Source organism: Acanthisitta chloris, unplaced genomic scaffold (genome assembly GCF_000695815.1).
Source record: "Acanthisitta chloris isolate BGI_N310 unplaced genomic scaffold, ASM69581v1 scaffold475, whole genome shotgun sequence".
Taxonomy (NCBI): domain Eukaryota; kingdom Metazoa; phylum Chordata; class Aves; order Passeriformes; family Acanthisittidae; genus Acanthisitta; species Acanthisitta chloris.
The window spans coordinates 59,632-77,291 of record NW_008671854.1 but is presented as its reverse complement, the minus strand read 5'-3'; the positions used below and the strand labels follow the sequence as shown (position 1 = coordinate 77,291).

General features: G+C 39.0%; 1 protein-coding gene across 1 annotated transcript; it reads left to right on the top strand.

Moving 5' to 3' along the window:
* Positions 1–14,679: 14,679 nt before the first annotated feature.
* Positions 14,680–17,660, top strand: RGS1 (regulator of G-protein signaling 1). The gene is made up of 5 exons (XM_009074245.1): positions 14,680–14,909; positions 15,279–15,362; positions 15,989–16,050; positions 16,614–16,777; positions 17,475–17,660. The coding sequence occupies exons 1-5, from the start codon at positions 14,806–14,808 to the stop codon at positions 17,658–17,660; spliced, it is 600 nt and encodes a 199-aa protein (XP_009072493.1). The 5' UTR covers positions 14,680–14,805.

Below are 17,660 nucleotides of genomic sequence, written 5' to 3'. Positions count from 1 at the left end.
TTCCCTCACTTTACAAGTGTAAGAAAGAGAGATGACTCCATTCAGTGGCCCAGACAGAGTGACCTATTGCCATCTGACATCCCCTCAAAAACCACCTGATCTTCATTCATCACTTCAGGAGACCACATAGCTCCCACGGGTCCTGGATCATACTTGCCAGTGCTGCCTAGACTTTTCAGATCCCCTACTATATCTTACCTAGGAGTAGACACCCATGCCTGGATGACTGATATGAACCCAGATAGATTAAGTTTTGCTTTAACTCACACAGGAAATCCACACTAGACCCAGAAATAAGACCCAGTTTACTTAAGTGTCATTCCATAACTACATGACCCCTGAAAGAAACTTGTTTTAGCAGATCAACCCTTTTTGGTGCTGAGAGACTGCCTCTGTTTTATACATCCTTCAGCACCAAACCCCCTCCACACTCTATCTTCCAATCACTCCAACATGACTTCTCAGCTATTTTTGTATGTAACATTTGATTTACTTCCTTCTCCTATTCTGTCATGTTCTGTTCTCTGACATGTACTGTTCTCACTGCTCTCTCAGGAAATACTGCTGATGTGTGACAAACATGCAGATTAAGATCCATTGAAGCATTAAGTTTCTTATCTGCCAACCTAATATTCTAGCATCATACATGCACTGATCTCTCCAGCTGTGAAACTGTCTAGCTGATGCAATAAAACTTAACCTACAATACAATAATTATAAGACAAATAAAACCAGTCAAAATATGCAAGTTTGAACTCTTAATTGTTTTGAGGTGGCAACCTGGTCTGCTTTTCTCTCTCATGTCTGCAGAAGGCCATATTTTCACCAATTCCAAATGTCTTCAATCTGCTTTGATACTTAGGCAGGTGCATGGCTGCAGCTAGTGAACTGATAGGAGACTGAACTCAACAGGCTGCAGAGAACTACTGATTGGTGTTTTCTAAAAGTCAAAGGAGAAAAGTGACAATTAAGATTACAACCTCATCTTATAAAAGGGGCAAGAAACATCCTTCAACACTTCAGCTCAAAACCAGAATGAGACAAAGTCAAATATCATATGATGATGTTTCACAAAGGTTGACAAGCATCTGTGGGTAAGTTTCTACAAGTAGGTGCATGTAATTTTAATTGAATTTTGTTAATGTCAAAATAATTTCTATATGGTCAATCAATTTTAGGGCTAACCAAGGCATTCAACTAAGTATCTTTGCTGAGATGGAGTCTGAGATGATACATAATTTCTATATGGTCAATCAATTTTACCGCTAACCAAAGCATTCAACTAAGTATCTTTGCTGAGGTGGAGTCTGAGATGATATTGCAGCCTTACATGTGCCAATGGGACCAATCAAGCCAAGATAATTTGAGACTACCACTATATATACAACCTACAACCCTGTCTGTGCAAGAATCTCCACTTTTGGATATTTGCTTCTTCATAGAGCTTCAAAAATACTGCAGTTTAGGCAGAAACTTGATCAAAAAGCACCTAACTTCAACTTTTGCAGCTCCAAGGCCCAAAGAATCATCATCTAGCTTTATAGTGGGGGTTGTTTGTTTTGGTTTTCTACTTTTAATCTGTATCAGTGACACTAGGAGTGTCCCATGTTACACATCAACAGTTGTTCCAGGAATTGAACTACCTTTTTGCATTGCAAATGCAAACTGTTATATATTGTGACTTAAGATCAATATGTTCCAGAACAGAGTGTTCAAATCTCTTTGCTATGACTCTGTAATATTTTTTAGTAGAACTTCAGTGGAACAAACAAAAATGTCCTCTCTTTATATTATTAAATATACATCTATGTAAATAGTCAGCAACTAGGCAGAACTCTATGCTAAATAAATTCTGTGATTGTTTATGCCTATGCAGCACTCACTGCTCCTCTGCCAGTTCTGTAGTGCTGAAACTAACTCCTGTTATTCCCAGACCTTGAGAACCCAGGACCACCAGCAGCTTGGAATGGAGAAAGAGATCATGAGAGGTTTGTACATCCACCTTTGTCTATGTAAGTGTGCTAACAGCAGTAGCTACCATGATGCCTGTTAGTTCTGGATCAAAGCCTGTGTCCTGGGTTTTATGCCAACAGAGCCAAACTGAACAAATTTGTCTTCTCTGGCAGGTTCCTGCAATTTCCTTTTGCTTGTGCTTTGAGCTAGAACAACATGCCCATGTCAGTGTAGCAAGGAGCTGAACAAAAAGCATGTTGTCCCTGCCCTTGCGTGAGCTAGAACAACATGCCCATGTCAGTATAGCAAGGAGCTGAACAAAAAGCATGTCGTCCCTGCCCTTGCACTGCTTCTGAAATTCTTTACTGTCTGCAAGTACTCAGTGAACTTATCTGTAAACACAAAAGCTCATTAATGCAGTGGGTCACCGATGGTGCCTTTTGGCCTTTTCTCTGCAAAATAGCTTCCCAAATACTTCCCCATTCTACTCAAGGTCAAACATGATATTATTTGGTGTTCCTCTTGGAGGTGCTGCACGGCCCACCCTTGGCAAATGGTCTGGATAGCATGTCAAAATAAGAAAGTTTACAGGGCATTTACTCAAAATTGATCATGTTTAAGAGAAAAATCACCACCATGAGTCAGGTTCAACATTGACTAGGGACTTGCAAGGCCATGGACTGAGCTGGATTTCTCAAAATGAACAAGAAAATTTATCTCAAATTATGTTGAGAGAGTTCTCATTAATATAGGTGCAATTCAATGAAGTACTGTCTTTTAATTAGAATTTTCTAATTAAATACACTGAAAAAGTCTAAGTCTGTCTACTAAGAATGATGAACCAACTTCCTAAAGCTACTCTAACAGTATCACAGACTTCTTAGAGCCCATGTCCAAGTGACTTCCTTTTATCAGCTTTTGAAATCAAATCAGCATTTTGCTGTTAGGGTGAGCTTGTAACAGTCACTAATTTGTATTTATAGAGCATCCTACAGCTCTGTGAAGGCTGCATGAAACTTCCTCATCTGCCCCTGCAACAGAAATATTCTGCAATAAGCTTGTGCTCAGCAGAGTTCCCACCAAAGTCAGTTGGGCTCATTTATGTAGAAGGAAGTAGACAAGGGGAATGTGCATGTGACAGATTTTCAAGCTGATTCCAAAGAATGATGGCAATGGCTTTGTCCTACATCTCAGGTGTGCCCTCCCTACCACATCTTGTTGACCATTTTAACAGTGAAAAGGAATCAGTTACCTTTGAAAAATGCTGATAAACACTGAGCAGACAGCGGAAAACCACTCATTCAGAAGTGGTTTCCTTTTGCCAGCCCCTGGGGATAGAAACTGCAGATGCACTGGTGGCCACAGCTGCTTCAGGTGTTTTTGAGAGTCAAGCACCATGCATGGGAGGAAAGCCTTAAAGCTTTGGTCTGAAATCCAGAACAAACAGGTCTGTGCAGGTTGGGTTTTCTGTGCCACTCCTGGAGCCAGCATATGGTAACAAGAGATCTCACTACCATCCTCAAAAGACTGAGAAGTTTAAAACTGGGTTGTTTTGTTGTTTCTTTCCCCTCTAAATTCTCACTTCATATAGCCTTGTCAAGTTTTGTATTTGGGACAATACTGAACTTTTGTTGCTATTTTCATGGAAAGCTTTGTGAACATGAGGAAGTTTGAAGCTAGACTACCAAGTTGAAGGAGAAAATGAATGTTACAGCTTCTTCCTCTATTATTGACCTGAAAAAGTACAGGGTTTGGATTAATTCCACAGCACAATGGCTGTGACATAGAGGTTGTATAGGAAAAGTGTCCTCTCACTTATTCCTTTCTGACCAGCTCCTCTATTTCAGACCCCTCCTACATTACCTCACCCATAGTCCTTCTGCACACTGCCACCTTCTTGACGTTCACATGCAGCACTGCCAGATAGAGAGGCAGAGCTGAATGTCTCTGGCACTGAGAGATGCTTCATAGAGAGAAGAGAATGAAAAGCAAAAGCTGATGACCATAAGGGGGAAAAAAAGAATCCTGATAAACTACAGGTCCAGTGTGATACATAAAAACGTGGGGATTTTTAGGTAGGTATGTTATTTGCTTCTGACATTAGCCCTCATTCCAGTTCTTGAAAATGCAAGCAGCATATACAGTACTGAGAAACTGGACAAGAAATCCCTAAAGTGATTTGCTTAAGTTGCAAGTTTTCTTACTTTTTTATGAATACAAGGTGTAACCTAAGTTAGGCAAAAAGGAAACAGGTGTGAATATGAGCCAGTGAAAGCAAGAACATAAAATGCACAGAAATTACATTTGCAGAAATGGTAGAATAGTCTGAAAAGGTGTCTGGCCTTGACCTGAGCCTGCCAAGTGATAGCTCAGGTAAGCAGCACCCTCATTCAATCACAAACCATAAGCTTTATAAAATATGTATTCCATGTGCTGCAAAGTTTTGAGGTCTGTGTTCAAAGATCATATTTTTCCAATTGTTTTGCTCTGTGAGTAGAAACCACATGGAGCCTTGGGCACTGTAATACCTCAGCTCCCTAATATTTGGAACGTTCCATAGCAACCCACAGTGAGACTAAACCAGACAAGAGAAAGTGGTGCTGGTTACTAAATGAACGTAGAGGAATCAGAAAGAGGTTGGCTTGTAAAATACAAATCTTGCTACAATAGCAGACAACAGAGGTTTAAAAAGAGAACAATATGCAAAGAGTATTATGAGTTTCAAATGACGCAAGGTAACGTAGCCAGGTCTCTCTTTTATTGTGACCTGACTTTAAAGGGTTATTTGCATGAACCATGAGAATACAGGAAGGATGTATTAAATATTCATCCAGGTTCATTGTAGCTTTCTCTTGAGGATATTCTGCTTATACCATCCCTGATGGCTAAAGTTAGAGTGGCTATGTCATGCAGAATGGCATTTCACACATTTCCCCCCTCCCTGGCAGTAATAAGATCCTTATTTTGTCATTTTCCAAGCAACAATGTTTGTTTATGTGAAGGGGAAGCTGCCACATGCAAGATCGTAGGCAAAAATGTAATCGAGCAAAATCATTACCATGGGAAGAGTGTTCCCATGGGAGAATACAATTACTCATAACCAATTATTACATGAAAAATAAGTGGCATGACATGCCAATTCACTAGAGGAAGACAACCATAAAGCAGGTAAAATCCTGCCATTTCCTATTGACAGGAGAAATTTCACCATTTATCTTCCACTATTTGTGTGTCGTGGTGCAGGTGAAGACTTAATTATTATTCAACTCAGAAGTTATCTCCCTTGTTTGCTGAGTTGTTATCTTTACTTATTTTGGTTAGAGAACCCAACCTAAAGAAGTCTAGGACACATCTCTTAACTTTTAGCAGAGAAAAAAGCTCACTGTAAATTTGAGTTTCCTCTTGAACAACAGCAGTGAGAAGAAGGAAGTGAGAACTAAAAAGAGAGAAAGAACTTCCAGGCTGAGGGAAGTGTCTCTTACCATTATAATTAAGGGGGAGACTTAGCAGCAATCAGTCTAGCTCCACAGATTAATTCAAACTACACCATTACCTGACTTGATTTTTTCATTAAAAATAAATAGCTGGGGGGGTATTTCTGCAGTTTTCACAAAAACAAATATAGCAAACATTAGCATTTCAAGGACATTAACACAAAAAAAAGATAATGTCATACCTGAAAACCTAAGTCACCTTCCATTTCCTTCACTTACTGTGGCTATTCCTATACTGAGTGAGTTTATGGTAAAACTGAAAAGGGAATCAAATTCTAAACAATTCTAAGGAAGTTACACCTGTGTTTCTATACAGAATCATAATAATTATATTTTATTTCATTTTCTAACACCAAGAGGTTTGGTGCTTCTATCTGTCACTGAACATGTGTTCCAATGCATTGCTTGAGTGTCAAATATGACAAGGTTTAAATGAAAACCAAGAATAAACTGTGTTTGAGAGGAAACTTTGTGACTTTTAGGCTGCAAAGCTACTTTTAAGTAACACTATCAATAAAACACATGTAAATATCTACAAATATTTCCTAACAGATATGTATTCATCAGATCTGCTGCAAACATTCTGGTGTTATATATCATGTATGGAAAGACAAGAGCCATTCTATTATTACATTTAAAGGGGTATTAGAGAAAATGTAAAATCAGATATACACATACATATTCATGTGTTAATTCCTTACACCATTAAGAAGAAAAAAAGTCGTTTTTGCTTTTTTTTAATCACTTGCCTAGGCAGTGCCAATAAAAAAACCATCTATCTTAACAAGGGAGTTGTTATCCTGTGATTTGCAGGCCTCATGCCTCAGGCTGAGGTTAGAACAACATACATATCAAGCTTTGATGACTCTTTCCGAGTAACTCAGAGCAGCATGAAAAAGCTCAGCAGTTAAGAGCAAAACTATTATTGACATGAAACTCAGTGGGTTCCGTTTCCTGCTGCTCATATGAAACCTTCCCTCCAGATTTGGTTATCTTGGTTTGCACTGAGTTTTCTTGTGTTAATTTTCGAATTAAGTTCAAAATTAAAGGGAAATGGTCACGTATATCAAAACTCACCTGTTTTACAGTACTGACGTGTACAGCACACAGTCAGTGGGGAATTCCAGACCTGGCAGTACATAGCCCACACTGCAGGAATAAGTGTGTTTGTCTATGGAGGTTACAGACACGTGGTTGAATTATTTGGTTTTCCCCACTGGTGAGAACTGATAGAACATGGAGTCACTTTGTGTTTTGATAATGACTTGTATCAGGAAAATCCATTCTGAGGATGTGACAACTTCTCTATTGACCAAAGAGTAGAATCATAGAATCAATCTGGTTGGAAGAGACCTCAAAGATCATTGAGTCCAACTCTACCACAGTTACTAGACCATGGCACTAAGTGCCACATCCAGTCTCAGCTTCAAAACCTCCAGGGATGGTGAATCCACCACCTCCCTGGGCAGCACATTCCAATGCCTGATCACAAAATCTCTTCCTAATATCCAACCTAACCCTCCCCTGGCAGAGCTTGAGTCTGTGCCCTCTTGTCCTGCTGCTGGCTGCCTGGGAGAAGAAACCAACCCCCACCTGACTCCAACCTCCTGTCAGGACCCTATCACCCTCTGGTGATAAGGTCTCCCCTGAGCCTCCTCTTCTCCAGGCTGAACACCCCCAGCTCCCTCAGCCTCTCCTCATAGGACTCCTATCAGCTCCTATCAGGGCATGTCATGTGCAAGTCATATGGAAGGCAGGAAAGTAGACTAATAGGATGGATGGGGCCTGTCCCTGTGGCATAGCATAAACCAGCAAATATGATTAATATGAGGAAATTCAAGTCTTTCTGTTGCACACATTGTAATTCCTGAGAATTCAGAGTAGACAGCAGGTGAGATTCAAAGTAAACGACAGGAAGTAGAACTATACACTCTTCCTTCCCTAGGTCATCACAAACAGACCTGGTTCTAAGAGAGCATCACAGAAAACATCTAGCTTATAAATCTTTATACTTTTAAGTTCAGATGACAAAGCTATCTATTTCCCCATTTCTGCTACTTCACCTATATACTAGGCAAGTATTTTCAGTGGAAGATGGAAGAAATGGTAATTTGCATGACACACTTTCAGTATACAGTTTTCATTTAGAAAATATCCAGCTGGAAACCTGTATTCATTTCTACAGTTACCATTCTTTCCTAAGCAGGACTCTTCTAACTGCATTAAACTTCTATAGTATTGCCTTCAACCATTAGTTATAGACAGGATCTCAGGATAAATCGGGTCAGAAAGGAGCTGAGGAGGTTTGCAGTCCAGCCCCCTACTCTAAGCAGGACCAGCTATGAGCTTAGACTAGGTTGCTCAGGAACTGAGCAATCAGACTGGTCAGGAAAATCTTCAAGGATGGCAATGACCCAGCTCACAGTCAGCCTGCTCCACTGCCCTTAGGGGAGAAAAGATTTTCTGTATATCCATAAACTGCTCTTGCACCAATCTGCACCCATTGTGTCTCAGCCCCTACCACACAGTCTTGCAAGAGTCTGGTTTCATCTTCTGATACCCACCTTGCATGGATGCTTTCCAACAGGATCCCCACACCCCTGGACAACATTTCTAAATTCCCTCTTTTTAGCATGTCCATTCTTCCACCTCCTGTATGCCGTTTGTTTTAAACCTGAGCTCCGACATGAGTTCCCTGCTTAGCCAAATAGTGTCCTGATATACCTGCTTGTTTTCCTGAGTGCCAGAACAGATCCTCCTTGGGTCTGGAGTGATTTTCAATAACAAGGCAATCTTTGGATGAATCCACCCCTGCAAGGATTTTTTTTTTTTTTTTTTTGTCGAAGTGAGAGCTGTATCAGGGCTGGCACTGATGTGAATTATTGGAAATTTATAGCACAAAATATGAAACAGACACTTGAAACTATTTGTACTTCTACAGAGAAATCTTTATCAGCATGACTCCACTTATAGCTTCAGTAATATTTTTCCTGTTTAAAAGTGTTTGAAAATATTTTCAAAATTGAAACCATGAGTTTTAGCTTTCTGTCTGTGTCTGATCAAACCACTTGTTACTTTAAAAGTGAAGGATGCAGAATTTTACAATGTATTAGAACAGTAAGAGAGAAAAAGCATCTGATTTTTCTCTATTAAGATTCAGGTGAAACTGAAGTCTGCAAATTTCAAAACCTAAATGTGTACTTGTGTTCATGTATCGCATCTCCATGTTGACAGTGAAAAGTCAGCAAACTCTGCTGCACACCCCACAGCCTCAGGCCCTGTTCTTGCATTTTTTGCTTAATAACACATGAGAAACCTCACATATCAGTGTGCAACTGCATAAAAATGTGAGGAGGTAATCAGAAATGTATGTGTTTCCCAGATGGTGCGTGATGAACACTTCCTGCGCTACCCAACATCAGATACAGGAAGCATCACCATCAGCACCCAAAAGTCACTGTACTGCAGTTTTTGCTCCTTTTTTTTTCTTCAATCCAGGTGTCAGCCTGACTGAGAAAGAAAAGTCCCCTGATTTCACAGAAATTAAACAGTTAACTTATTTCAGATGGAAAACCCCAGAAAGAAAAGGATCTGATTTCTGATCAACTGCATAAGCTAATTACACTCCAATTAAGAAATGGTCATAAGAAAAAGGAGAGTTACTGGGAATGCATGTCTCACTGAAATCTGCTTCGGTGTAATGAGGAAATAAATCTCTAAGTCTATCCTATAAACATGACTGTAATGCTAGCAGTATTTGTCATAAAATATTGTTGATAGTGGTCTGTGAAATCATAAAAGTTTGTAAAAATGCCATAGAGAAAATAGTAACTGTAAGAATAACTAAGATTCCACAATATTTTACATTGGAGGCTTCCAATAGCTCATGGTGACTTAGAACAGTCACATGAAGCAGCAAGAAGGTTAGTGACGTCGCAAAAGTCACCAAACCTGGGAGCAGAGTGACCTTGGAAGCATTTAGAGGTTGAGACTGACAAAGGAAAGGTCTGTTGTCATCTCTCTACAGATCCAATAGCTATACCAGAATGGATGCAGGGACTGGATTACATTTAAATCTCCATATGATTCATAACAACAGGGAAAACATCACTTGTGTGCTCTCCACTGTAATTTCGAGAGCTCCTGCCAGGTCATCTTCACTGTCATGGTACAAAAAAACCCCAAAACTCCACAAGGTCCCTTCAGAAACTAGGGGAACTCCTAATAAAAAAATCCCCTAAGTTTATTCTGCAGATACTTCAGAAGCAGGAAAATTTTGGGCAGACCTGGCAGTTCGCAGGAATGTTCTTGTGAAGTCATTTTATATGGAGGAAGTGAAAGAGCCAAGACAGATTTCAGGAAAGCTGTGGCCACTTGTCCTCCAGAGTCACATCTCTCACACAGCAAATGGCACAAGTCTTTCTCAAGTGGTAGATCATTTCCCAAAGTTTAGCTTGTGGCATTCCTTCACCTTGGCTGGCATTGGACTTCACAAATTTCTCAAACATGAAAGTCCTTGTATTTTGAGAAGTCTAATGCCATTCACCTCTAGTTATGCCTTACTGGTTGTGAAAATAAAACTCTCATTGAATAAATGAGGAGCAAAAGTTAACATTGGGAACGTCTGAAATTTCAAACAGAAGAAATAGCTCTCAAAACCCCCAATTCTCATGCAAATCAGTCCAGCACCAAAAATGAGACCACTAAAACCAATAGCAAGATTTTAACCTCAGTAGCTTCAGGATTTCATTCCAGAAAACTTTTGCTTGTAGCAGAAGTTAGATTTAAAAATAATTCATAGTGAATACCAATGCTCTCTTACGGACCAACTACATGATATTAGAGAATATTTTAATGTTCCAAAATAATATCCCTACAGCTCAAAAGCACCCACACCCTTTTTTTTTTTTGTGTATAAAAAATTAACACTGTTTCTTCTCACACAGAAACTAGTTTCTATTTCCTTTAAGTGCCTCTTTTGCTTCAGAGATGTATTATCAGTAGTTGATTTCTTTAGGTCACATAAAAGGCAGCAACATTTCAAGGAAATCACTTGTTTTCATAGTTTATATTCAGCTACTGACTGGCAAGTGGATGTTCTGCCATGGGACAGCACTGCTTGACTGGGCCCTCGAGCTCAGCATTGCTGTGGCCAGCTGAACCTCAGAGAAATCTATGTTGAACACCAAGAGTAAAGCTAAAAACTGGCCACACATGGAACTTGACATCATGCTTAAGCCAAAATGTAACAGTCAGTAAAAACCTGGGCTGAAATGGGGGATGAATGAGGCTAAGGCCAGTCAAGAATGACCAAAAAGAAACCTAAAAGCAGAAGTTGGAAGGAGAAGCTTGAAATCGTTTACACCAGCAAATGGGACTTAGAGTTCATGGAACTTTTTATTCTCTTTGCTTTAACCAAACTTGTCTAGTGTTGTAACCTTGGAAATTTTCTCACATTTTCTTCTGTTACACTCTACCAAATGGTCACCAGAAAGAATTGAAAGCAATGCATGGAAACAGGTTGAATATTAGCAGGTATTTGCAAAACTCTTTTGTGCACATTCAGTTGGATGAATTACTCATCACAAACCTCCAAGAGATCTGGAAAACGGTAGAAACCAGCTGGTGACAGCCAGCTGTGCTACTGGTACTGCAAAAAGTGCTCCTCTGTCCTTTTTTTGGACAGTCAAATGAGGTAATGCCAACCTCAGGACAGAGGGTTCTGTATCAAATGATGTGATTACTCTAAAAAGCCCTAAAACTTTAAGGCTTAAAGTATACCTTTTCCATTTTCCTGCAATACTCGAAAAGGAGACTAGCTCAAAAAAAAAAAAAAAGAAAAAAAAAAGTATTTCAAGCAGCAAATAGCCATCATGCCCTGCATGAAACAGAGGAAATTACTATATAGGTAGATTAAGATGGTGGGAGATGAAAAAGACAAGTCTATTACCAACCATCTCATGACAAAACTGAAAAAAAACCAGTAAATCAGGACAGAAGCCATGTGAAAAGCTTTCCACAGGGTCGGAACAGATTTTTTCTCATGGTATCTTGTTAAACCCCACCAGAGCCTGGACTGTACTTCTGTCTACAGGAAACAAGGATAGTGAACCTGAATATGGATGAACACATATGGTTTTGAAGTATTGTATTTTTAAAATTAAGTTAAAAATATGTAGCACTTTTGACACTACAAAAGTCAAGTCAGAGTATTCAGAACAATAGAATCACACATGCTGTAGGGAACCAACGTCTAGTCCATCCATAGGATCTAGTCCAACTCCTGTGCAAAGCAGGATCCCCTCAATAAGCAAATTCATAGATAGCGAAGTATTTTTAACCTAGAAAATTCCATGCAGGTGTCTTCCTGGGTTTCTGTGGTCTGCAGAAGCAGAATGTTACTCAAGTAACAAAAATATTCTTGTCAGCCCTGTTAATCTTACAGTTCCTCTTTTCCCTGCCACTGTAATTGTACATGTACCTAAGCCTTGTAGACATTTTTCCCATTCTTGAAACTGGGAAACTTTCATTGGGCTCAACAAGTAAAATCTTTGAGATGAGTAGGCTTGCATAGAAAGAGTGAATCAATCAGGGAAATATTCCATCAAGACAAAAAAAGGATGCCTTGAAGATTAGAGTTACTCAAAGGAAGAAATAATTTATCCACAGAGGGGGAAAATAGTGAATAATAACTGAACTCCCACATTGACCTGTTTGTGGCTGGAATGCAGTAGGATTTGGCTCAGAGAATTTGAGCAGTGCTTACAGGAAGATATAAGGGTACATTGTCTTGACACTTCTTGTGACCTGAAACCAGAAATTTAGGTGCCAAACTTCTTCCTGGGTACACACTGTTCATCTCTTCTCCAAATCAGATACTTGTAACTCTCAGTTTTATTTCTGTTTGCCAATCTCACATGAATCTTTACATAAGCTGAAAACAGACATAGCTTAGAGTGAGCCAGAGAGGCAGCACTGATTTTCTTTGTACAGGGATGAAAAGCAGCAGTAGTAGGGCAGAGATTTGGGCCTACTACTGGTAGGACTGGAAAGGACTCTCTTGTATATTAAAAGCATTATTAATTCAGAATATGAGAACAGCTGAACATAAGAACATCAGCTAATGTCAGGTGTTTTTGGTAAGCACAACCTTTTCTTCCTTCACAGTATAGTACTCCATGTATTCCTACCACACTTTCCATTGTCTTCAAGTCCAGTAGCACCAGGATCTTATAAACAAAGGCTACCACCTCCTCTAGAGTCCAGTGGTATAATATGTTTACAAGTGACACTGTTATCTAATACTAATATAACTGCTCTCCTCTACCAAATAAAGTACCTGGAAAACAATTCAGATATTGTGTGACAGCAGCTTTACCTTGATTTAAAGTACAAGAATACAAAATATTCTTCCTTCACTTATGAGAATATTTATGCAAGAAAGTGAAGTACGAAGTCCATGCAGTAGCACATGATAATCCCTTTCAAGAGGAAGGTCTAATGCAACACTTTTTACTTGCATTGATATATTTAACAAATCCCAAAGGTAAAGATGGCAATTTCATTTTAAATGGAGAACAGACATTCCTTGTCTTGCAAATAAACTGCCAACAGTTCTGCATTGATAATAGGGACAAACAAGCAAACTGTCCTATTCTTCAAGGAATCAACTCTTAGACTCACAGAACTTCACTGGTAGCATACTTATACCAGCTTGTAATTCTAAATTCAAGATATTGCCCCCCTTTCAGCCTGAGGCAACAAACTACGGGGAGATGTGACAAGACTTAGTGATATTTCCCTTGAGGTAACTTTTGCCTATTGCCTTTTACCCGTTTACTGCACCCTTCTGAGCAAAGTTTGGATGCAGTCTCTGAAACCCTCCCAGCAATTCACTGAGGACCCGCAACGAGCCGCTGAGGGGGCTGAATGTCAAAACTTAGCCTGCTAGGTATGAAAACAAATATGATGTTATCACATCTCCTCTTTCCTTTTTGGCCTTGTTCAGGGCACTTAGTAAGTATCACTGCCGTACAAAGGTCAGTGTTTACCTGATAGCATGGAGATAAACATTTCCTGCAGTGCAACCTATGCAGACACATTTGTGTCACTACTAACGCTCAGGGGACCAGTAGCCTCCTGTGGTTAAAACCACTCTGATGCCACAGTCTGTCCCTGCATGCACATCTGTCTGTAGGTAACTTTCGGTCTCCCAGTCCACTAGGAAGCTGTAGATACAGAGCAGTTACCATGGTCACATGCAGCCCTGCACAAATAATTTACAAGCTATTTATAAGTAATCAAAATTGTGTGCATTATTTAAGACAATGAAACCTTTGAAACTTTCCAGAGAAAATGCCCAACAAACAAGCAGAAATCAGCATGCCTAAGGACTAGATTAAGTACTTAAAACTTCTAAATCATCTCAGACAGAAAGCCTCAATTAATTCTTCCCCTTGCTTTGTATCTATGATTTCTCCTTGAAATCATAGATACAGTGGAACTCAAATATGTAAAAAGAATACACACCTCTCTCAAACCTGTTGTAATATTCACATTGTCTTTACAACAACAGTTCTTTAACTCGATCTACACATGCCAAGTTATTTAAAATTATGGAGGAGTTCCTGAAATATGTCAGTGTGCTCCCAAATAATCTGACTTGGTATAAGTAAACAAAATTAAGTTCTTGTTGTTTCAAAACCCTTTCCTATGAAAATCACTTCTAAATATTTTCACAGCATGTATCTAAACAAACCAGATGCCATTATCTAATGTAGTATTCTAGTTTGAAGAGCAACTGGTGACTTGTAAAGGTCTTGTTGTATATGGAAACTTAATATTGGGGTATCTTAAAGTACTGTTTCCTAGCATTCCATTGAGCCCACCTAATCAATTGAAAAGCATAAAATTTCACAACACAGGCATGTAACAGGTGGATTTTGTCAAGAAAAACCTGCAGTGCTCGCAGCTCATATGATCAAACCAAGAAGTACTTGTGATTTGCAAGTACCAATCAGAAAGAGACAAGAATTCAAAGTTCTAGTGGGAATTTTTTTTTTTTCTTTTGGTAACAGACATACACAGACACACATAACAACCCCAAAGTAATTCAAGTCTCATCCGGTTTAACCTCAACCACGAGACACCGCTGTCTGTTTTCTTTCTCAAAAGACTCACGTCACTCTGCATCGAAAAAAGGGAACTTCCACAGTTTGTGGTGAGGATACATGATAAACAGATCTGTTCACACCGACTAGCAGCGCTGCCTGCGTCAATAAAAGGCAGCAGCAGAGGCAGGGAGCTGACATTTGGTGCTTGGAGGATTATCGTCGCAGTCGCTTCACGTTAAAGTAAAATGCCAGGATTTTTTTTTTCCCAAAACAGCATGACTGAATTAAATGGAAAAGACGACTGCAAGCTTGCAGAAGGCAAAATCCATAAAAAGAAGCAAAAGGCTTTGTAAGTATATATAACTTAATATAAACTTTAATGGATTAATAGTGAAAATAACACTCTGCTCAACTTGGACAGTGTTTGAGGCTGAATGACTACACAGCCTGCTCAAAGCCCAGGAGTACAGCATCATTAAAGAAGGCTTGAGCTGATGTATACCAACTAGTAGATTGCTTTAAGCAATCAGAAGTAGAATTTGGATACAGTGGGGGCATCTTAGTCTTTTAAAAAAATAACCTGGATACGTAACTTCCCAGACTTTGGTCATAGGATAAAGGTGTCTGTGTCTGTTTAAAACTTTGAAGAACATTTAAGTGGAATTTAAATGCAACTGCAATTTTAATGGATTATAAAAATGTCTGTTCATTGTTTCAGTGGTGCAGACCTCAAAAATTACTTGAAGTGCATGGTACCACATATTGAATCTGGAATCAAGACTTCCAACCCTAGAAATGCCATGTAAGTACTAAGATACACCAAGTTATAAAATATAACTATAGCTAGATTACTGTATAGCAAACTACTTCTAGAATGAAAAATATTATAATTATGCCAAAATTATTCCCAAATGCAAGAGAAGTGATCACTAGTAAGCAGAAACTACTCATGGAGTTAAGGATTTTCTCAGTGATTTGATGTTTGCATCAAACAGTAAGGGAAAAGACACCTCAGAGTTAAATCCATTTTCATCAGTGGAATATTGTATCAATTCTCTAAAGATTTACAAGGAATGATGCTTCACACTTCAGTGTGAAGACCAGGGCTATTACCATACTCACTGCACAAACATGGAAACAGAAGTGCAGGTACAAAACTATTTTATCACAGTTACAATAAAAGTTTATCTTAATGGGAACCAAATTCAGGATAACATCATAGTTCCCCATTTTTCCATCTCTGATTATTTTTCTCAATGTCAGATGTCTCCCCATGGTCTCAGGTTATGGTTCAGCCATAAGTTTAGTAAATACCTGGTACATATTCCTATAATAGAATAACAAGTTACAAAATTTATCTCTTTCAAACAGGCAGACAAACGCCCAACATTTCTTGCCTAAAGTCTTTTCTCTTTCTTGTCATCTTAGGCTTTCTGCAGAGGAAGTTATACAGTGGTCACAGTCTTTGGAAAAGCTCTTGGCCAGCCAAAGTAAGTCTATTACTTCAGTATGACTTTGTTCTTACTCTGGGGACAATATTTTATCTAATCTCACCAGATAGGCAAAGTTGCAGCATTATACAAACACTGCCAGAGAATGGGCATGTCAGTATTTTACAACTCTAATTTAACATGGCCACTGGTACACCTTTGCTTCCAAGTTTGTTTTTTTCTTTCCATTTTCAGTATAACAAATGACCCCCCAAATAGCTCATTTTGGGGCTTTTTGATCAGTCTTCTATCCTTGGATAATGCATCAGTTTAATTTGGAATTTTCTCTCCACTTGTACTCGAAGACAATCCATTTAAGAAGGACTAATATCCATTGGTATAATTTGGCATCCAGGGTCTAGAGATCTAAAAACACTGAACATAATTAGGAAGACTCCTATCAGACTTAATAGTCAAGTATCCATAGTATGTTGAAGAATAAAAGAACAATGTATTTTGGCAAGATTTATTATCAGATTTCAATGCAACTCCTGTTATTTGCTTTATCCTCCCTGGTCACAAATATTGTACAATAAATGATGATGTATTTGTGTTGGTTTTAGGTGGTCAAGGTGTCTTTCGGGAGTTCCTGAAGTCAGAGTTCAGTGAGGAAAACATTGAGTTCTGGTTGGCTTGTGAGGATTACAAGAAAACCAAGTCTGATCACTTACATGGCAAAGCAGAGAAGATTTACGAGGAGTTTGTACAGTCAGATGCTATTAAACAGGTATGTACAAAGGTAATCTGTGCAGTGTTACAGTACAAGGATTCTGGAGAGTCAGAAGATAGAAGTGTAGCTTCACTGAGATGCTCATAAATTCATTCAGTTATGTAAGAGGAAGACACAGACACATGCTTCCATGACCATACTTGCATTATTGCTGTCTTCGGCTGCTATCTCACAAAGAGTCACAGGATACAGGCCAATACTTGGGAGAATCACCAGCAGAGCTCAGCAAAGGCCTCAGAAACTCAGAACATGATGCTCTTCTGAGTCAGCCCAGTTTGAATTACACTGATGATGTTTGGATATTCTTAAGAGTTTGCTAGCAGAATCACTGTGGAATATTTCTTGCCTTTTAAAATATGTGAACCTTCTGAAAAAATTAAAAGTTCTATAGGTTGATCATATTTCAAAACTGAAAAAATCTCAACATAGGACTTCTCCTATTAGCTGGAGGTGTAACTGGAGGTTGTTCCTCTCAATAGTCCACTGTTGAGCTGTATTACTTTTGACTCCATAAGAAACTGCATTTCTATAGTGAATAGCAATTTTTGTGCCTAACTAGGATACACTCAAATTACCTCATTTTGCCATTCTGACTATCGCACTGAGTTCAACAGGTGCAAATTTGTACATTGACAAAGTGATAGATGTGAAAGACAGCATTTTTTTTCAATGGCATTTGTTTTTTCCTTTCCAGATCAATATTGACTATCAGATGAGGGAAGCAACAGCCAAAAGGGCTCAAGATGCAACACACACCAGTTTTGATGAAGCCCAGAGAACAGTGTACATCCTTATGGAAAGGGATTCATATCCCAGATTTTTAAAATCCAAGGCCTACCTGAACCTTTTGAACCAGTTGCAAACAAACTCTTCCAAATAA

Bases quoted from the DNA above. Each gene is read 5' to 3' on its own strand.
- RGS1 (XM_009074245.1), top strand. From the start codon at position 14,806: ATGCCAGGATTTTTTTTTTCCCAAAACAGCATGACTGAATTAAATGGA. The intron at 15,363-15,988 runs GTAAGTACTAAG...TTGTCATCTTAG, and splicing joins TCCAACCCTAGAAATGCCAT to GCTTTCTGCAGAGGAAGTTA. The intron at 16,778-17,474 runs GTATGTACAAAG...TTTCCTTTCCAG, and splicing joins AGTCAGATGCTATTAAACAG to ATCAATATTGACTATCAGAT.